The 22677-nt window shown below is 37.1% G+C and overlaps 3 protein-coding genes across 4 annotated transcripts; all 3 read right to left on the bottom strand.

Annotated features, from left to right (window-relative positions):
- On the bottom strand, positions 162-1321 carry LOC107609985 (histone H3.3-like). The gene is made up of 4 exons (XM_016312050.2): positions 1196-1321; positions 1025-1101; positions 837-927; positions 162-735 (listed from the first exon to the last, which is right to left on the bottom strand). The coding sequence occupies exons 1-4, from the start codon at positions 1265-1267 to the stop codon at positions 565-567; spliced, it is 411 nt and encodes a 136-aa protein (XP_016167536.1). The 5' UTR covers positions 1268-1321; the 3' UTR covers positions 162-564.
- LOC110264306 lies at positions 3947-5183 on the bottom strand. 2 transcript variants are annotated; one of them, XR_002350230.1, is made up of 3 exons: positions 4920-5183; positions 4394-4608; positions 3949-4184 (listed from the first exon to the last, which is right to left on the bottom strand). XR_002350230.1 is itself a non-coding variant. In XM_021106116.1 (2 exons), the coding sequence occupies exons 1-2, from the start codon at positions 4466-4468 to the stop codon at positions 3957-3959; spliced, it is 303 nt and encodes a 100-aa protein (XP_020961775.1). In that variant the 5' UTR covers positions 4469-5180; the 3' UTR covers positions 3947-3956. The 2 variants fall into 2 exon arrangements, 1 of the variants encoding a protein (XP_020961775.1); XM_021106116.1 differs by having other exon boundaries at positions 3947-4184; positions 4394-5180.
- Positions 5412-7959, bottom strand: LOC107607548 (protein FAR1-RELATED SEQUENCE 5-like). The gene is made up of 6 exons (XM_016309490.1): positions 7417-7959; positions 6900-7332; positions 6316-6587; positions 6107-6196; positions 5905-5985; positions 5412-5666 (listed from the first exon to the last, which is right to left on the bottom strand). Exons 1-6 carry the CDS (start codon positions 7957-7959, stop codon positions 5412-5414), a joined length of 1674 nt encoding a protein of 557 aa, XP_016164976.1.

The following is a 22677-nucleotide window of genomic DNA, read 5'->3' as shown; positions in this document are numbered from 1 at the left end:
TAGTTTTTTTAATGTTATTTTAATTTTTTTACGCTTTTAAAATGCATATTTCTATCAAAAAGATATATTCATATGATATCCACCTTCTTATATAACCCGGGAAAAAAAATAGAAAAAACTACAGGATTTTCATGGTAAAAATATGATTAACCTAAAGAGAATTGCGTGAGAGCGAATTAAATATTAACAAAAAGAGAAGTTGACAAACAGATAAACGAACGTGTGTCTATATATATTCCGGATCTGGAATTCTTATACCATGTCCTGAAACCACTCATTCCAAAAGCGTAACTTGACAAGACAATGTAACACTAATAATAATATTTCTAATACTTTCTAAACTTTCATTGTACACATTGTACGCTTAGGTCATTGGCTCTCTATACTTTATATATATATATATATATAGAGAGAGAGAGATAGGCAAGAACGAAATGTTCACATTATAAGTTTGTTATGAATCCTAACATCTACCATTAGAGAAAGGGAAAATATGCAGAGCAGAAGAATGGAATTTCAGAATGAAACAAAAGAAATTAAAACAAACTAATTAATTAATAATTATTAAGCACGGTCGCCACGGATACGCCTGGCAAGCTGAAGGTCCTTGGGCATAATGGTAACTCTCTTGGCGTGGATCGCACACAAGTTTGTGTCCTCAAAGAGTCCCACTAGATAAGCCTCCACTGCCTCCTGAAGTGCAAGAACCGCATGGCTCTGAAACCTCAGGTCCGTCTGCAATGTTAAACAATTTAGTTAAATATATCGAATTATTTAATAATTTTTTGTTGTCATCACCATGTGAAAATAGAAACTTTGAAAAAAAAAATGAAGACCTTGAAGTTCTGAGCGATTTCACGAACGAAACGCTGGAATGGTAACTTGCGAATCAGAAGCTCGGTACTCTTTTGGTATTTTCGTATCTCACTGAAACAAAAAAATGTAGAACTGTTCCATTACAAAATGATGAAATCAAATAACTTGAGAGATAGGAGAAGGTCGTTAATGCATGCAGGAGTGTTACCGTAGGGCAACAGTTCCAGGGCGAAAACGATGCGGCTTCTTCACTCCACCCATTGTTGGAGCAGATTTCTTCGCAGCCTAAAGAGGATTATATAACTTGAAATCACAATGGTAAAACGAAAACAGAAAGGAATAGTTATGAAAACCCTAGGTAGCAGGAAAGTGTGTTTACCTTCCTAGCGAGTTCCTTTCTAGGGGCTTTGCCACCGGTGGACTTGCGAGCAGTTTGCTTCGTGCGAGCCATAGAAGATGAAAACGGGAGAAAACTGAATTTGGAATAATGCGAAAAGAAGAATGATCAAAGGGGGTTTATATAGTGCAAGTGAATGATGAGGTTACGTTGTTGGGTCCTTATGATTTGTGAAAGTGGGCTCCAATCCAAGATTTCAACAGTTATTAACGGAAGTTTATTAATTAAAAAAATAAGATATTTTAAAAATTAGTAAAATTAAGATGGATATTAATAATTCTAATCTGTGTACTTATTCCTCATTGGTTGCTTGTGACCAAACAATATTTTTCATTGGTTGCTTTGTGAACATATGGATTATTACGTGAAAAAACACAAATTAAATAGGACAAAATACCTCAATAAACTAAATGCACATTAATATTATCTGAAGGTGATTGCTACTGTACGATAATAAATTCATACGTACCGATATATTTAAAATATGAACAAGTAATAATAAGTTATGTAAAATTTATTTTTTACATCAGCATTTAATTTTTTTTTTTTAAATAATTTAATTTTTTCTTTTTTAAATATATAGTATATCACCACTTTTACTAAAACACCCTTTTAATTAAATAAAAATAAAAAATATTTATTTATTCCTTTATTTGATTAGACAAAAATACTCTTTTAAATTAATCAAATTTTAGAATTCAATTAATCCTAATTTTATAATTTCAACTTTCAAAGAATTAAGACAACAAAACAAAAACATATTAAAAAAACAAAAAATTAAAATTGTTCTTCATCTGGGTTAAACATATTAAAAAAAATAAAAAACTAAAATTGTTCTTTATCTGGGTTCAGAAACCCTCTCGTTCACGCCTCTGAAGTATCTTTAGTATTCTTCATCTTCTTCTCTCCTCTTCCTATCCCCTCTCTCTCTGTGCTCGATCTCTATCATCTTTCTCACTGTGCGTCGCACGCAAGATCTCTCCCTCTCTCCTCTCTCGTCTCGCGGCCTTCCCTGGGCTCCTCCTCTCCAGCGACAGAAGCACTCGTCGGATCGTCGTCGCTCGTCGTCTTCTGTTTTCAAGTACTCGCCGTCGCGAGTTGCCGTGGATCGTGGACCGTCGTAGGGTCGTCACTTGCTTCGTCGCTCGTCCTCTTCTGAGCTGGGGTCCTCTTCGTCACCCACTCGCCCTTGGTAAGTCCATGCATCATCACTTCCCCTGTTCTCCCTTTCCCAGATTCCCTTGGTAATTGATGTTGAATTGGTAATCAATTAATTTGTTAGTGATTGAATCTTGAATTTGTTACTGTCTTGCTGAATAATAACCGAGTTTAATTTTTTTTTCTTTGCTAAAAATCATGAGAGTTGAATTTGTTACTGATTATTATCGAACCTTGAATTTGTTGCTGGCTTGCTCAAACACCCCCTATTATCTTTTCTATGCACTACTTGGGTATGTTACAGTTTTCATATGACCGGGCTTACAATTTGTTGCTGTCTTGCTCAAACACCTCCTATTATATTTATCTCTACAATCTTCATATTGTACATTGCTTCATGATTTCAGTTTGTTTTTGCATGATATATTTCAACTGATAGCTTGTTTCCCCTGAATGAATTAAAATAAAAAACTGTAAACTGAACATATACCCATTCCGGGTATTTGGATCAAATAAAAACAAAGAAGCCAAAACCCTTATGATTGGACTAAGAGCAAAAATGTTCATTTGTTTCACATTTTGATAGGAACCTGCGGGTCTTAATACACTGTGATTTGTGGAGTCGTTTTATGTGATTACATTCTATTTTATGTAATCCTTTTACCAAAAAAAGGAAAAAGAATCTGTATCCCTCAACCATTTCTTAATGGATGCAGCGCTTTGACATAGTTAATGGTGTCACTGAAGTTGAAGGAATAGCATAGGAGAAACCTGCAGGTGCTGAAGAGGATGAAGGTACTAATTATAAGATCACACATTTTCTTTAAATAGCATTTCAATTCATTCACTGATAACATTTTGATTTGGTTTTGCAGAAAAAGGAGTACCTAAAATGATCTGAAATTGAAGCTTGTGACATTTAAACATCACTTCCCACATCCTGCTTAACCTGCCATTCAAGCACAAACAGATGAAATACAAGAGAAAAAGCAGTTCTTTTTTTTTCAAAATAAGTAAATGCGCATGCATAAACTAGACTTCTCATTGACTAAGGAAAACATAAGTTTCTTATTGATCCAAAATCATTAAACTGGCATTCAAAGGTTGATAATCATTGGTGCAATAGGAAAATAAGATCCAGCAATCTTATATTATCTATTAGCAAAGTTAAACATAGAAATATAAGTTTAGAAGAGCACAAATGGATTCAAAATCAGATGCACTTTTGGATTTGAAGAGCAAAAAATGACAGGTATACAAGCCAAAACAAAAAGGAGAGGAGAAAAGCAGTGTCCTCACACCAGAACTGTAATGATGGATCTGAACTCTAAAAAATGGATAAAAATTTCAAACAATGGTAATTTTAAATTAGAATGACCATAACCAAAAAAGGCATACAGATTGGTGATTGAATTTTGAGCTTTGTGAGCATTTTTATGTTTATAAATTTATATCCTTTCGCGTAAACATTTTAACAAATGGAGATGATATATCGGCAACATGTACAAAAAATATAACGGAAACCTTTTATAAATATTCTTAAACAATTACTAATCAATATATACATATATAAACCTAGAAGATCTTACCCTTCAATCAACTCCTCAAGCTGTGGCTGAAGCTCTTTGTCCCTTAATTCTTCAATCCTCTTTGATATAGAGTCAATCCTGTGAATCGCAACTCTGATTCTTGAGTGCAGATCCTTGACGACAGCTCGAGTTTTATCAATTGTATGAGTCTTTTCTCCTTTTGATTCCAGGTGCCTCAAGATTTTACACTTCGTGTTATATTCATTCCTGATAATCTTACTAGCCTGTAATTTGAAGAAGCAAAAAATGTCATTGTAACTCAAATGTGGAGATGTTACTACTCTCTAGAGTGTACTAAGTTTTCAACAGAACTACTTTTGGGTCAGTCTAAAGATCAAAAACAAGTATTCTGCAAAATATTATATTTCCAAAGTGGAATAACAGGAAATATACAACATGCTAACATAATTGTTGATGAGCAAGTATATGCTACCTTCACTTCATCATAAAGCTTCCTTTCCCAGGCATATAGCCTATCCAAAGTTGATGCATGGCTTTCGGATATCATACAAGACGTGTCAAAGAGGTTATTTGCAAAGGCCTCTGTATCATCTCTTGAGTTTGCTCCCACAGGGTTTCTGGATGAGGAAGATCGAGATGATGCAGTTCTATGCCAAGTTAAGTACTTAACAGAGTTTTGAGCAGGTTCTGAGAAGATATTTGGAAGGGGGGAATTAGATATCAAATTTCATGCGCAGATTTAAAAAAAAAGGAATGAATATCTAAATTACAAAAAACTAGAGGTGGCATATTCCTTTTCTAAATATCATTTGCAATGGAAGACTTCCAACAATAACTAGATGTCATAATGTAATTTGCATTGCTCCTAGTTCTACAGGCGGCAAATTTGTACTCATGAAAAACCTTGAAAGACTAAGAAGACCGATTCAATCCAACAAGGTTAGCCATGTCTAGAAAACATGAAAGATCAACAGGAAAAAAATGATAGAGAAATTTACCTTCTGGAACTTGAGTAGGGTCATCCCTGCAAAAGAAACATGCTTTCAAGAAAGACGATGCCACATAACTAAAAGAGTATAAAAGAGTATAAAAGAACTAAATTTCAATCACCAAAAGAGTATAAATTCATACATAGTCAAATGGAGACATTAAATAATCCGGCAAACAAATACCAACACAAACATAAACAAAATATAATGTCGTATGTCACTAGATGGTTCATATGCCCACAAGAAAATAATAAAAACAAAAATAATAAAAAATATCCTATATTGTAAATTTAATCCTGTGGAACCAGCCCTAATTTTTATAAATTGATAGCACAAGCACTTGAAAGGGAGATATAATCAGCAATTTAAACATGCATAAATTAAAAATATAATATATAGATTATAACTCTATGGCTTTTTGTTGTTGATGACATCGTTCAAAAGTCCAGCCCGTGTATTGCTATCACTGGGTCCACTAGAATACGACGAGACATGAGAAAACTAAGGATATGATGTAATTCCGGCAGTAGAAGGATATTGGTTGAAGTACGCTATGCCATTTGGAACAGGATGAAAAGGAATAGGGAGGACTCCACCATAAGGTTGATAAGGAAGGACCACTGGATAATGATGCATAGGATATTGTGGCAATCCTGGTATCTTGGTTATGGCTGCATCTGGAACTTCGGTCACTTCTATTCCTGATGTGTTGGTCTTATCTTTTAATGTCTCTTGAGTTATCGTGATTTTTTCGGTCTAAACATAAATCATAATTTTTAAATAATTACGATACAAAATTTTAAAAAAATAAATAAAGAAACTAGTCAGACAAGCTAGAGTCGAGTAAGACTTTTCTCAAAGTGTTGGCCTCACTCACTCTTAAACTCTCAGTTGCACTTATGGTATTGGATTAAAATCATTTAAATTCAAATTAAGACTTTAATTTTCCTTCTTGAATTATCTAATATAAATTATTAGATATGCGAAATGTTACCTTCTGTCGACTTTTTTTGCCATTTGCTCTAATCTTCGGTGTCTCTGTCAATTTAGATACAGACTTTTTGCTTCTACAGCCCTTGAATTTTTTGTAATAGAATAATAAGAAATAATATAAGTACTACGAGAATAATATGTTACAAATTTGAATTGAAATGACAATAAATTTGATAGATGGTATAACATGGACAAGTGCTTACTTTAAAATTATTGTTATTGTGCACGGGTGTATTTTCTACTGATTTTGTGTTCCGAGAGGGAGTCTGTTTATTGGCATCACATTCTTCAACCTGCTAAAAAAAATTTTAAAAATTGCTCAAAATATAACATTATTTAATAGTTCTGCGAAAGACACTAAAATAATAGGTAAGCATAAAGTAACTAATTAAGCAAGGCATTATATTAATACCGTTGGTTCATCTTCGGCATTTGAGTATTCGGCGGGGGAGTCCTCCTTGGCGAGTAATGGACATGTCCTAACGAAATGCCTGCTTGATTTACAATGCGAACATCTACGCCTCTTTTGGCCTTTTGGAACCTTTCTTGGAGCCCCTTTTGACTTCACAACAGCTGGATCACCTATTAGCGCTGACGTGGGGAAAAGCCTCGCTTGTGCATCACCTTTATTTTGCACATTCGAAATTAGCTTAAGTAACTCACCTGAGATTTTCCTATAGTTGGCTGAATTTTTGGAAGAAATATCACAAAGCTTCCAACAAATAGATGCCATTGCACCACATCTAAGTGTGGACACTATATCATCAACGGTGTCTTGCTTGCCAATTGAGCATATAAAATCACTCTTTGCATCTCTTGTCAATCATTTCAGGATAAGAGATGTAGGGATGCATTTTACATTGCGATGCTTCAAGATCCCAAAGATGTGGGAGCATGGTAATCCACGAGTCTCAAATAGCCTGCACTCACACGCAAACAGGTCCTTGTCTTTATTGTAAGATACTTTAAATTCTCATTGCTGATTAAAATACTCACTCGTGTTGTACTCAACAATGTCTCCACTGTTTGGGCATTCAGTCACATTTAAGGCACCTGCTGCTTCTATCTCATCTTTCACAAGTTTGAAAATATTTCTAGTATAAAGTTCAGCAGCTTGTTTCTCAAAACTTTCCAAGCACGTAGTCAAAACAAGAAACTTATAAAAGGTTTCAAAGTCAGCCGTAAGATGGTTGTTTCGGTAATGCCTTAGTACTTCACTAAATTTATGCATGAATTCAAGGAGACTGGTTTTACTGTCAACATAGTTCTTCAATAATGAATGAATTCCCTCACACTGTGATGTAGTTCTTATGCGGCCAAAGAAGTGCTCCCTCAAATATGCGGTACCCCACTTCATTCTGTCATTATAAATGCCCTGAACCCATTCATTCTCGACAAGTCCGTATTTGGATATGATCTCGTTCCATCTCTGTTCAAATATTTGTACGGTAAACTGTCCATACAATAATACACTAAAATCGTCCCAAAAATGCTTGTTTTTTATATTCTGTACCGTATTACGATGGAGATGCCATGCACAAAGGCAGTGTGGTATACAGGGAAATACTTCTAAGATAGCCTCTCTCATAGCACGGTCTCCGTCTGTCACAACGCCTCCGGGTAGTTTTTCTGACATGATTTTCAAAAATTCCTTCAGTGCCCACTTGAAAGTTTCGGACCTTTCATCTGAGAGCAGAGCGCATCCAAAGATAGTTGTCTGACCATGGTGGTTGGTTCCTGAAAATATGACTAAGGGCTTGTTGTATACATTTTTCTTGTAAGTGGTGTCAAAAGCCAGTACATCGCCAAAACATTCGTAATCAACAACGCTTTCTCCATCAGCCCACACCAAATTATCCAACCTACCATCCTTTAAGGTGAACTTTCCTAGAAATAACGGGTCACTATCTGCCTTAGAAAACAGATAGGCCAACGCAGCAAATGCATCACCGTCTTTCACTTTGCCACGCCTAGTCTTACTAATGTGGTTATGTAAGTCTTTTCTGGTAAAATCCACTTTATCATATCTACCTTTTTGGAAAATCATGTAACCCATTATGTGGCAAGTTTTAACACCACATACTCGCAAGCTGTCTGCTTGTGTTTTATCGACCTTATTAAGCCCACGATTCGCGGCAATAAGATGTCTATACTTAGGTGGACACAGTGGATGATTGTGTTCACTCTCAAAGACACTGACTTTTCACTTACCCATTCTATAGTGACGAATGAACCGAATCCTCGCCCTACAGTTGATACGAGTAATTTCCCTATGCTCCCTTTCTCTGAACAATAAATAGCTTTATTATTACCAAACTAATAATGATAAAAATAAATAGCTATATTAACAGTTCTTTCAAAAATTGGTTGTGTTTTTAATTATTATTTACTTTTACATTTACAGATAAGCTATTCTTTCTGTGTAACACTCATTTAAGGAAAGTGTAAAACTATGTATATATAGCGGTAAGCTAAAAATTTAGTTTACAAATTAAAGTGTAGTTATATTTACTTGAGCTCAAGTATCTCTATGCGACACTTCAGCTAAGCCTAAGTTTTTATTATCTCAATGCTTATGTATTTGTTATAAATATCTTGCAAGCAGATGCCAATTACCGAAGTCTCATCATTCTACATTGAACCAATTGAAATTGAAAAGTACCCTTCACCAGAAATTGGTTTCAAAAGAACAATTTGATAATGGAATGGAATAGATTTAGAAAAAGGATAATTTCATATGTTTCTTTCCTCTTGCCCATTTTATGTGTCATTGACAAGATAACACTGTTACCTGATTTTCTATGTGAAAATGAATGCCTCAAAATTTGTAAAGAATTCATGAAACTAGTCACCAGTTAAGGCCCTTGGTTTGTGCTCAATAGTATAAAGTGACATCCTTGTTTGTGAAACTGCTCTGACAAATGCCATATTTACAGTTAAAGTGGGAGCATGCCAATGATCACCAGTGCCAAAGACAATTTTGTTTTTCAATGCCAGCTTCCTTGTGGTTGGGAGGCTCATCATGTGTTCTGAAAGTGTATCAGGAACAACCCTGTGGTGATCCTCGAGTTTGTTATTGCAAATATTATGTTAAGGATTATCAATTTAAAAAATAAAAAAAAAGATAATCAATAAAGAAACTTTCAAGGGTGAACTTCACAACAAATAAAAGGTTAGGAAAAAAGTCCCTTAAAAGTGCCACTGCATAAGTATGTTTCAAACACGCCTAATAATTTCGTAAAATAGATGATGTATCCATGATTAGAAAAATAATACATACTAAAAACAATAATTTTCCATTGCAATTTTTTTCTTTTCCAAATATTGAACTGGGTGAGATGAAGATACTATAGCTCATTAAACTAACCTGAGACAATTTATTAGCTTCTCAGCTGAGTTTCTCATTGGACCTTCCACACATTAATACCAACTCCTTAAATTCCATATTAACACTCACAAATTATTCCTGTCTTCTCATATAAGATTTTACCAAATTGTACATGGATTGGACTTTCAAGTTCGGACATTACCAAATTATTCCTGTCTAACTTTGGTGTTGTACTTTTCTGCCTTCTTTTCAATATTTTGCTGCTATCAACTGTTGCCAGAGTGTTCCCCCTATATTCAGTATGTTTGGGTGCTTCCGTGTTATGCCTTTGACAGGTTTAATTTATTCCCACCAATCTTAGAGTTAATTATCATTTTACAATGTTAAGTATCTTGCTTATGAAAATTATATTGAGGTGCATTCTATGTAACTAGCAGCTTAATGTTTCCAAATTTCAAATGTGCACATAAGAAGGGACACAAGCTTTGTTTCTAGCTTGATTGAATATACCATATAACTTTCTTTCATTTTATCTGCTTTCTCTATCTCCTTTTTCTTTTTTTTAAAAGAAAAAAACAAAGAATCAAGGAAAACTAAAAGCCAATTCGACCTTACTTAACTCAAGAATATTGAAAATAATGCAGCAATTATTATTCGACGTAAAAGGTTTCCAACTTTCCATAGATATTAACTTACAGCATAAAGCTTAGGATCATTTTTGTTACTTATGCTTGATATGTAATAACAATGACAAAGCAAGAAAGAAAGACCAAAATAGGAGAAATAAAGGGATAAGAGTTAGTGTTTGAAGTTCCACAATTGATTTTAAAGAAAGACCAAAAATGTCAATATTCAACAGAGCTAGTCAAATACTCTGTCTAGCTAGAAAATATTATCTTGTTAACTTAACAAAGAAGTGTTTTTTTTGCTGTATTGATAGAATTACTCTACTTAGTATGTCAAAAAATTATTAGTATAAGTTGATAAAAATAATTGAAAACAAAAATCAATATCACATGATAATTCTCAAATGGGTATATTTTTGGACATAATAATAATAATGATAACAATAATAACAGTAATAATTATGAGAAAAAATACTTATTCTTGGATGCAAGAATAACCTTATTTTAGAGATGCAAGGCAATTATGTCAATCACCAAAGTGAAAAGCTGTATAAGACTAAAGAAGAGTGGTTTAGACATTAAATCATAACTAAGTAACTAACAACATTGAATTAGGCAGCAAGAGACAAAGAAAAAGACATCCATGATCAAGCTACCAGTTAGTGTATTCCTGATCAAATGAGTGATAGTATAATCAAACCTTTTGTTGTTTAAGTGGAGATTCTTCGTTCATAGTTCTTCAATTTGGAGGTGTGGTTGTGATCTTAGCTCTCAAGTAGAACTGCCACAAAGTCTGTAAACAAGTATCACTGATTTCATTTTGTTGATGTGTCTATGTCCTTGTACAATGCAAGAGTCGTGTATGTATGCTTCTTAGTGCTTGTAAGTTTTGAGACTTCTTTGTAGCTTTGATTTGAATACTTATTCTTAGGCTGAAAAACAAATTTTGTATTATACTGTAAAATACTGGTTAAGTATCTTGCCTATGAACCGTGAAGGCATGAATATATTAGAATCTAATAAGAAGGCATCTCTATAGGCAAACACTATAGTTGTTGATTCAATAGAAGTGAAGAATCACACACTATTAATCACTCAATTCATTAGGAAACCATGTGTTATTATTATTTTTTATCACAAGTACAAGAACCAGTTTGTAGTAGTGTTAAAAGAGATCATTACGAATTTTGCTACAAATGTTTTACTGCACAACAGCATTGACTGATTAAAATGTTCATCACAAGTACAAGGACCAGCAAATTTGGCCCAAAATTTCTTACATCCCCAACATTCATTCTGGACGTGACTTGTTTTGCACTGCAATACTTGTCTCAAGGTTGCTTGAGTGATAAGCGAAAACGTAATTTACATTGTTTTCTTTCATTCGTGGTGATTGCTATTATAATCTTGCCTAAGAAAAATACTTACTTGGTGATTGCTATGCATGCTACACAAATCTCTCTTGCATTATGCACATGGGCATCAAGTCTTTAATGTGTTGTGAATTGTGATTGTTTATCACTTCATGTCTTATTGATCCTTACTTAGTTCTCTTCATCAAACAAAGCGGTAATAAAGCTTACTGCATTACAACAACAACAACAAAGCCTTGTCCCACTAGGTGGGGTCGGCTACATGAATCAAACGACGCCATTGTGCTCTGTCATGTATCATATCTACAGAGAGACCGTTTACATGTAGGTCTCGTTTGACCACCTCATGGATAGTCTTCTTAGGTCTTCCTCTGCCTTTCGCCCTTTGTCCATCTTCCATCTCATCCACCCTCCTGACTGGATGTTCTATCGGTCTTCTTCTCACATGTCCAAACCACCTGAGACGCGATTCAACCATATTCTCCACAATGGGTGCTACTCCAACTCTCTCCCTTATATCTTCATTCCTTATTTTATCCAATCGCGTATGACCACTCATCCATCTCAACATCTTCATCTCTGCCACACTCAGCTTATGTTCGTGCTCCCCTTTAGCCGCCCAACACTCCGTACCATACAGCATAGCCGGTCTTATAGCGGTGCGATAGAATTACGACACAGTTAAAGCACTGTCGCAGTAAGCAAACTGGAATTCTTCAAGCATTATGTCCAATGCATGTAGTTGTGAGAGACAAGGACCTGATGCAACCATGCTTCAAGACTCAAACCGGTATTCCTATGTACTCTACATCATTTGCATTTTAATGAAAAAGTTATTTACTTATTTAATTTTTTTGCTGTCATAGAACATCACATAAAATTTTGTTTAGTAGTACCATATTTCGAACCAAGACCATTGTTTTGTATAATACGTTTTGGAATCAAAAGCAAAATTAAGGGAAAAGCAAGGAAATTTAAAAATTCATTTCATCCTACAAGATGAGAACCTTTAATAGAAATTACAGATATGTATGTAGACATGTGCCCATATTTACGAAAATCCTCAGTTTAATTTTTGGCCGATCAACCGGTAATGGTCTTTGACTACAATACTTAGGAACAAACCAGAATTAACTCAAGAATAGATCGGAAAAATAAATAGAAGCAGTAAAAAATCAGACAAAAAAAAATCAAGAACAAACCTAAGTCAGAGGATCCATTCTTGATGATGCAGACAGAGAGTGGCAGAGTGCAGGGAGAAGTGGAGGAAGACGCGGTGGCTGCCAGAAAGGGAGAGGCGCTGGACGACGACGGCTGGACGGGGCTCGACGATGGAGGGCGAAGGGGCATTCAAAGAACTTCCATAGAGGAGAAAGACACAACGTTTGCCCAGTTGAGTGATTTAGCCTTCCTTCTTCTTTAGGTTCTTTAAATTCCGTGGGTGGCTAGCTATCGAGATCAATGCAGTCAATTATTGCTAGGGTTTTGCCGTTTTGGTGTGTTTCAGAGAGGAGGGGGCACGAATGATATTAGGAGAAGATGAAGAACATATTAATTTTTTATTTTTTTGATATGTTTTGCTTTGCTTCAGAGGGGAATGAATGACTAGGGAAATTGGAGAAGACGAAGAACGATTGATTTTTTTTATATGTTTTTGTTTTGTTGTTTAAATTAATTAAAACTATAAAATTAAGATTAATTGAATTCTAAAGTTTGATTAATTTAAAAGAGTATTATATAAATTTATCATCGTACCGTAGCAAACACCTTATCTGAATGTCCCAAATCAAAAAATACAACGTCAAAGTCTCAAAACACATTTTTACATAAATTGAATTGATTAAATTTAATTTAATGAAAACGTTATTGAATGAAAACATGGATTCAAATTAAGTGCATAATTAAAATGCTAATAAATCGAATGAATAAGCTTCGATTTACATGTTTGTTTCGTCTCCCGTAATTCGAATCTAATAGATTCGATTTTGGCTATAAAATTTTTGTTTTGAAAAATAATTTATTAAATTAGTTTTTAAAAAACATTTTTAAATAAACTTTTAGTATTTTTGAATTTTCGGGAAGTGGTAGGGGCTCGTCAGGTCGTGGACTGTCGGGCTGGTGTGTACGAGGTCCCGAGTACTTCGTGTGAAGGGGGGATGCCACCTGCAAAGACACTCCAACGCTCTTGTCAGTAATGTGTAGGCGAAAAGGGGTGATGTGATATGTGACGTACCTTGGGGGAAGAGTAAACCTTCCCCTTATATACTGTCAGAGGTGGGCCCAATGAGGACAGGCCCACTTTTCCGGGACGTGCTCCTACAGCTGTGGATGAGCTGTCTGGGACGCGTTTTTGGGTCGGTTGTGGGGCGCCTCACCCGTGACCGTCCGGGTCAGGTGACGCTCGGGTCGAGCCGATCCGTGGAGGGTTTGGGCCAGGCCGTAACAGTGCCCTCCACGCGCCAGTGATAGTCGTAGGGGCTATTAGTGGCGTGTTATCTCGTGCTCCATTCCTTGTCGTTGGGTCGGCCGCTCGTGGAAGGGACGTGCCCCGTGCGCGCGTGTCTCTTGGTTGCTGAGTTAACCGTTTATTGCTTCGTTCCTTGCGCTGAGCATTAAATGCTCATAATGGGTTGCAAAACCTCGTGCGTAAATACTATTTTTTCCCCCAAGTCTTTCACGCTTCCTGAGTGGCAGTTTCAAATAGTTTCAAAGAGCTATTTTTTACACTTCTGTTTCTTCCATTTCCTTGTTATCTCCCTCTCCTTTTTCAGAAATCCTAGAGTGTTGTTGCAGTATCTTCGAGCATCTTCCCTTCATCCTTCTCAACTTTCGTAACAAATTCAGGTAATCCTCTGACTTCTCTCTTTTCTGCTCTGTTATTGTGTGCTTGTTGTTAGTATTTGTTTGTTCTTGCTGTCTTGCTTGGAATTAGTGGTTATATTGCCTTTTGATGGTAGGTAGACGTGTTAGGGGAGGGGTACCATTCCAGAGTAGATTTTTAGGTGGCTCTCGGGGTAGGTGTAGCTTTGGCCATGCTTGATTAGTTTTTTGAATTTTTCCGGGCTCCCGACCTCATAGACTAATGGAGTGGTACCCCCACTGTAGGTATGCCTCGCGTCGTCTCCCGGACTTCCACCTCCGCGGCGAACTATGACCCCTACGCCTGAGTGACCTCAGACATAAAGGACTCGCCGAACCAGATGGATCTGGAGGAGTTGACGGAGTTCCGGCAAGCCGGATATCTCTGTGGGGGGACAGATGAAGAGACCAATTATGAGACCTTCGTTCCTGTGCCCAACAAGCGTTTGTACGATATTAATTTCCGTTCTCCCCGGGTCGCCGACTGGATTTGGTTTTATAAAGCCATGTTCACCCAGGTCGGCGTCCGTCTGCCGTTCTCTGATTTCTAGATGTCTCTCCTTAACCGGATATCCATGTCGCCGTCGCAACTCCATCCGAACAGCTGGGCTTCTATCCGCTGTTTCGAGATGGTTTGTGAATATCTCGAGCTGCCGGTGTCAGTGGATGTCTTCCTCTTCCTTTTCAACCTTACCAACCCCTCCAAACAAGGGAAGGCGAGGAAAGGGTTTTTGTCTTTCTGGTCTGCACAGAGCCGGGGAATATTTGGCTTGTTCGAGGACTCCTATCATGGGTTCAAGGACAAATTCTTCAAAGTTTGCCCTGCTAAAGGTTGCCACCCCTTTTGGTTATCGTTAGAGGGGGAACGCCTCATCCCGACTTATTGGAGTTTCGGGGCGGGGTCTAACTCTTTCATCAAGGTGACCTATAAGGGAATGTCCTCTGTAAATAAAGGGATAGCCGATGTGTTGTATGCTATTTTTGGGAAGAACCCTGTGAATCCCCACCTCCTCATGGGTGAATGGGAGTCCGCCAGGAATTATATTTGTGAGCTATTCTGCCTTGTGTTTTTTCATTACTTGTTGTTTATTTTGCTTTTCCCGACTTCACGGCTAACGTGTTTGGTTTCCTGTTGTAGTGGAGATGTCTGCTTCGGTAGCTGGGCTTGAAAATTTGGTCAAGACCTTCTTGGAGGATAGCGATGATGAGAAGGCTGACGAGAAGGGTGCCGAGGAACCGGGGGGCCCTTCCGGGGAGAAAGAGGATCAGGCCGTGCCCTCTCCCCAGGACACCAGAATGTCTGAAAAAGATCCAGCCGAGGTGCAGGCTTCTCCCATTCCCGAAGAGGCGGCCACTGCTGGGCACTCGTCTCCTACCCATTAAGAATATGACAATGTGGAACTCATTCATACCCCCCAAGAAGCGGAAGGCATCTGCCAGCCCAGAAGGGACTCTCACCATCATGGAAAGAAATTTTGATGCTACGAATTTCATTGACTCCCAGTTGATCCCTGGGACGGAGGAGCATTTTCTCGGGACCGACCTGGCTGGGCAGGCGAGATGGATGTACCGGACTCTGCTTCGGGGGGCCGTGATAGCTCGAAAGGCTGAGTTTGAGTTGTCGAGAATGCAGGCTCTCCGACGGAAACTCGAATCTTCAGGCAAGGTGAACAACGACTTTAAGGTTCAAGTCGAGCTGCTCCAGAGTCAGTTGTCCGAGATGGGGGAGAAGCTCAAGGCTTCCGAGGAGAGAGCGACATCTGCCGGGGAGAAATTGAAGGCTTCCGACGAGACGGTGGCCCGTTTAGCTGAACGGGAGATGACCCTAGAGAGCCAGCTGAACGTTGCTCAGGGTCGGGTGGTGGCCTTGGAGAAGGAGCGTGACCAGGCCGTCTCATCAGCTAAAGCCGCTAAAGCCGAGGTCGAAGAGCTCAAGAAAAAGCACAAAGCGACCAAGGAGCAAGGGAAGAACGCGATCTTCATGACCGAGGATGCTCTGAAGGCCCAGGTGAAGATCGTGGCTCCTGACTTCGACACATCGGCCATCGGGGTCTTCAAAACGATCCAAGACGGCAAGATTGTCGACATGCCTCGGAAGTGATTTCTTGTAACTTTGATTTGGTGCGGATTTGTTGAACATTTCGTCATGACTTTATAACTTTATGCTTAACTGGTCGCCTGGTCGACTTATCATTATTATCGTTTATCTTGCTTGGTGTTTTATTTTTGTTACCGTCTTTCCGGGGCGGACTTATTGCTTGTGTCTATTTCACCGTTTGCGCTGGTAACCCTTTTGGGGTCATCGTGGTTTTATTTTTGAAACCGTTGTGGTCTTATTATCGCGGCCGTTCGATATGGCTATGGTTCCGTTGGCTTCCCGGGGTGATCAGTCTCGGGTTGCCGTTTACGAGTACGATCTTCGCGGGGTACGCGTTGGGAGATAATAGATGGAAGAATTTGGACAAGTGAGAATTAGTCGTTAGCTAGACAAGTTCATGAGCACAGTAGGCATTTGATAAAAGTAAATAATTGGGAATTAACATTTGATTAAAGTAAACCTCTATCCAGGATTTGATTAAAGTAAACCTCTATCCCGCTCATCAGGCCGCTTGGTCGGGGTGACCAAGCTATGAATAGAACTTCCTCAGGTTGCCTGCGTTCCATGTTCTCGGGATCTCTCTGCCGTCGAGTCTTTCCAGCTTGTAGGCGCCTTTGCCGAGCACTTCTTTGATTCTGTAGGGCCCTTCCCAATTTACCGCCAGCTTTCCTTCCCCTGGGGTCGGTAAACCGACGTCGTTGCGATGCAGGACGAGGTCTCTTTCCTCAAAATCCCTCCTGAGGACTTTAGTGTTGTAGCGCAGGGCTATTCTTTGCTTTAGTGCCATTTCTGACAAGTGGGCCATCTCTCTGGTTTCTTCCACCAGGTCCTTTTCTACCGCTTCGTCTACTCCCGCGATAAGTAACCGTGGACTCGGTTCGCCAATTTCCATGGGTATCACTGCGTCGACCCCGTACGTTAGGCGAAAGGGGGTTTCCCCGGTGGAGCTTTGCTCGGTTGTCCGGTAGGACCAGAGGACCGAAGCGAGCTCGTCGGCCCATGCGCCTTTCTTGCTGTCTAAGCATTTCTTGAGGCCTAGTAAGATGACTTTGTTTGCGGACTCCACTTGTCCGTTTGTCTGGGGATGTTCTACTGAGGAAAACTTTTGTTTTATGCCTAGGCCGGTGAGGAATTCTGTGAACTTCTTGTCAGTGAACTGCGTCCCATTGTCCGAAATGACGACCTCCGGGATACCGAAACGGGTTATCACTTGTCTCCACATGAACTTCCGGCAATTGGATGAGGATATGCTGGCTAGTGGTTCAGCCTCTATCCATTTGGTATAGTAGTCGATGGCGACTATGAGATATTTAACTTGTCCTGGGCCAACTGGGAAAGGTCCTAAGAGGTCGACTCCCCATTGAGCGAAAGGTTGTGTAGACGTCAGTAAAATCAGCTCGGAAGCTGGCACTTTGTGGAAGTTGGCGTTTTCTTGACACTTTACGTATTTCCTGACAAATTCTTTGGAGTCTCTCATCATTGATGGCCAGTAATATCCAGCTCGTATGAGCTTCTTTGCTAGGGCTCTTGCCCCCGATGTGGTGGCCGCAGCATCCCTCGTGGACTTCTCTAAGTACATAGTCTGTCTGGTCGGGGTGTAAGCACTTCAATAGGGGTTGGCTGAGCCCCTTTCTGAACAGTTGCCCTTGTATGATTGCATATCTGGCTGCCTCCCTTCTCAACGTTTTGGTTGCTTTCTCATCGTTGGATAACTTGCCGTGTTCCAGGAAGTTTGTGATGGGGTCTAACCAGGAGGGGTTTGATTCCGTTAAATGGAGGGCAACCGTTGGTTCCTTCACCATGCCCTGGATGAGAGATCGGTTGCCCGTTCCCGGTTTAGTGCTCGCTAGTTTAGATAGGAGGTCTGCCCGTGTGTTCCTTTCTCTTGGAACGTGTTGGATCGTGACCTCTAGGAACTGCCCGGTCAATTCTCTAACTTTTTCCAAATACTTTTGCAGGAGGGGGTCCCTGGCTTGATAGCTTCCGTTTACTTGCAAGGTTACGACCTGTGAATCGCTGCACACTTCCAGCCTTGTTGCCCCGACTTCCCTGGCTAGGTTTAGTCCACCCAAGAGGGCTTCGTATTCCGCTTGATTGTTCGACACAGGAAATTTGAACTTGGTCGATTGCTCGTAAATGACTCCCGCTGGGCTCTCTAAGATGACCCCGGCTCCCCCGGACGTTTGGTTTGAGGCACCGTCTACATGGAGCCTCCACCGTGTGCCCGTTTCCTCGGGGGGATCACCCGTTACCTCTACCAAGAAATCTGCCATCGCCTGCGCCTTGATCGTATGTCGGGGCTCATACTGCAAGTCATATTGGGAGAGCTCAATGGCCCAGGTCATCATCCTCCCAGCCAAATCAGGCTTTTGGAGTACTTGGCGAATTGCTTGGTCCGTTCTCATGACTACACGGTGTCCCTGGAAGTACTGCCTCAACCTTCGGGAGGAGGTTAGGAGTGTTAGCGCCAGTTTTTTCAATTTGCTATACCTCAGCTCTTCTCCTTGTAGAGCCCTGCTTACGAAGTAAATCGGTTACTGAGACTTCCCTTCTTGAGTCATTTCTTCTTTGGAAGGAAGTGCAAGGCGATTTGACAAAGCTCCTGCTATCCATTTGGTCTGCAGTTTGAACATGGAGAAGGGAACAACCTTCCAAGGCAACCCAACAAATGAAAGCCATGGGGCCAGCTGGTGGAAAAATATGCTTGTACAATGTTCTTACATAGTTGTCATCTACACTTCCCCATTTGTTTCAAGGAATGGGAAATCATACTTGTACCTGCTAAACGAACAAAAATGGTCATCAATCATCAACATTTATTCAGTTCTCTTCTCCAATTGCATGGTCTTGAATAAAACTAAATGGAGAATGCTGAAAATACCCTGTTCAATGTGCTATGATTTTCGCACCAACTCTGTCTCCATCTTTGGAAACCACACGACCATCTTGATGAACACTATCAATCTGCATGTGCAACAAATACCAACGCGTAAGATAAACCATTCAAGAGAAAAGTTGTCAAATAAAATGATGGATACTAGTAATCATAATTGAAATGGAAAAACCAGATTAGATTATCCAAAAATGAAGGTGATAATCAACCAAAAAAGAGATAATGGAGGCGATAATGCTAAAAAATATCAAACGTAGAGCAACAACATATTTCTATGAACCAAAGAATTTAAGCCTTGAATCCCAAAAAGGATTATGATATTTTAATGCAGTTAGAGAGTATTAGTAGTATAGTACTGGCCAAAAAATTCTTTTGCAAATAGTCAAAAAGCAAAGGAAGCAGGCACATACTTGATCTTGAAAAGATTCAGGTGTCCTATAATTGTGGCTGTGCATTTGCTTCCCTCGCCATGCAGTAATCCCTGCAAAGATTTTAAATTAAAACATCAAACGAAACAAAATACGAGCATAAATAAATAATGAATTTCATCTCATTCTCCCTCAAGATTTTTGGGGTAGCTTGAATAGCTAAAGGAGATATATCTTGGAAATAATTTTTCTTCACAAATTAAGAAATTATGGATACCCGCTGGCTAATGGGTTGCTGCATGCACAAGGCGGGATTCGAATCCACGACAATTGCTTAAGCGGACGAGTGAGCTGACCACTCGACCAACCCAAATTAGTAAATTTTGTACGAAATTTGTTTTTTATTTAAAAAAAAAAGCCCAAAAGTGGAGCAATCTAATAACTATTTTGACATAGTTTGGTTTTGGGCCAACTCTTGGAGTATAGCCCGTATTTTCCAAGAGTAGATTTGACATTATCACAAATGATTTAGGCCCTAGAAAAACCATTATTATTTCGCGAAATGCTTAATGCTTTCTTTCGAGAAAAAAATAGACAATATACCAAAAAAAAAAGAAATAATAATTAATAGACAAATTTCTCGTAAGTTCCAACACAAATCATAACTCAAGAAATAAAATTATTAAGATTTTAAATTAAGTTTAAAATAAAAGCAGATGCTACCATGCTGAAGGGATTTTGTTTCTGCAGGTGAGGAATAGACGTGGAATGTTTCGGTATTGGACGTGTGTATGGAGGTGTGGGCACGCGCTAAAACACTGGGACGCAGTAGAAGCAGTAGAAGCAGAATCTATCGATAGAAAGTAGAATAATTTAGTGGGATTAATGTGGGTATAATTATTATCATTAAGGTTTTAGACTTTTTTGTGTGTACATGGACCTGTTTTTTGTTTTGGTTTGTAAAATCATGAAGATGATGAGAATGTGTGGCTAGAGTGTTACTAGGATCATCTTTTAGATGGGTTAAAAAAATAAAATTAAAATAAATAGGATTAAGATAATATTCTATTTGTGAGAATTTAGGCAACTGTAAAATTAATTAATAAAGATTTTCATTTCTAAACTAAAATTAAAAATTTAGGATTTAGGATTATGGACTAGAATTTATGAGCGAGTTAAAAGGTTTAGGGTATAGTGTTATTTATTTAGTATTTTTTATTTAGTATTAAGTGTTTAGGTTTTGTAGTTTAGGATTTATAATTTAGGTTATGATTGAGGCATTTTGAATTTGTGGTTAGGATTTATAATATATTATTGAGGGGTTTAGGGTTGAGAAGTTATGTGTTAAGGTTTAGGGTTTGTAATTTAGGATTTAGAGTTTATGTTTAAGGGTTTAAGATTTAGGGTTTAGTGATGTGTATTTAGTTTTTTAAAAAATTAGGTTATAACTTTTAAATTAATGAATATTAATTTAAAATAGACAAAAATTTAGTATAAATTAAATAATTTGAAAATAAATACTCTAAAAAAATTGATATTGTAATTTAAAAATACAATAAATTAGATAGTGTTTAGTTAATGGAAGATCTTACAATTTTTATTCAACTAATGTTTGTTTATAATTTTTTTAAAGTTGATCTTAGTTTGTAATTTTTTAAACTAAAATATAAACCTAATAGTATTAGTTAGTGTAAAATTAGAAAATTTAAAATAAACAAAGGTAACAAAATGAATTTAAAATTTGAAATTATTAAAAATTTGAAAAATAAAAAATTTAAAATTTGTAATTTTTGAATTTAAAAGTATTAATAATTAACATTGTAGAATAAATTTTAAAAATAAGTAATTTTAATTAAACAAACATACTCCTAAAGTTTAAGGATTATTTATTTAGTCTTATTAGTAAAAAATTATAAAATTTAAATAAACAAACCTAGCAGAATAAATTTTAAAATTTGACATCATTAAAGATTTGAAAATAGATAATTTTAAATTTTAATTTTTTTAAATGTCAAATTTTAAAATTTGAAATCATTAAATCTTTGAAAATAAATAATTTTAAATTTCATATTTTTTATTTTAAAAATATTGAAAATTAAGATTGCTGAATAAATATTAAAATAAGTAATTTTAATTAATCAAGTTAAACAAACGTACTACTTTAAGAAATGAGAAGTTTAAATTTAAAAAATTGAAATATATGTGGTAGTATGTGTCTAACTGTATCTTAATAAAAAATAAAAAAAATTTTATCCGAACATGTTTGGATACACTTAAATATCATCACGTGTTAATGTGTCAAACTTTATTCTTAACATGTATTCTTGAAATAAATTTAGAAATAGTGTATATTACTATTTACTAAAATAAAAAATATTTTAAATACTCTCTATAATTAAAATAGGAAACTAAAATCAATTAAAATTTTTTTATATTTTATATATATGTGTGTCTTCGTATCTTATAAAATTTTAAAATTCATGTATCTAAGGATGCGTTTGTTTCCGATAACAGGACAGGACAAGACACTGAGAACAGGCTAGGACAAGGCACTGATGGACAGAGACACAAAATTTTGTGTTCTTGTATTCTGTTTGGTAATAAACTAGAACAAGTTATGAAAATCCAATTTATTCTTTTTTTTTTCATTCAAAAACTTTGAGATGAAAAATATAATAATAAAAAATATAATTATGAAAAATTAACAAGAATAATGAAAGAAAAAATAAAAAATAAGTTGTGTCCCTTGTTAGTGTCTCCGTGTCCTTCCTGTTAGGATGGACACAAAATACACTAATTCAGTGTCTCTGAACACATTGTCTCTGTCCATGTCTCCTCTGTAAAACACGATTTTGTGTCTCTGTATCTCTGTCTCAGTGTCATTTCTCTGTAAACAAATGCAGCCTAAATATTTTATGTCGTGTCATGTTCCATGTCCGTATCCGAATTCTAGGAACCTGAATTCTTATCTACAAGTAAGGCTTAGTTTAACTCTATTATTATTATTATTAGGGTTAAGTATGATTTTGGTCCCTAACGTAGGGGCTGAAAATTTATTTCGTCCCTCGCCTTTTTTTCGCTCCAAAATGGTCCCCAAAGTTTCAGTTTGTTTTAAAATCGTCCTTTTTACCAATTATATTTTTTTATTACCAAATTACCCTTTATTAAAAAAATTATAAAATAAAATAAGTATAAAATAAATAAATATAAAAAAAAGAAAGAAAGGGGG

The sequence above is a fragment of the Arachis ipaensis genome, chromosome B07 (genome assembly GCF_000816755.2).
Source record: "Arachis ipaensis cultivar K30076 chromosome B07, Araip1.1, whole genome shotgun sequence".
In the NCBI taxonomy this organism is placed as follows: Eukaryota; Viridiplantae; Streptophyta; class Magnoliopsida; order Fabales; family Fabaceae; genus Arachis; species Arachis ipaensis.
Note: the sequence above shows the minus strand (reverse complement) of the source record. Positions and strands in the feature narration are given on the sequence as shown.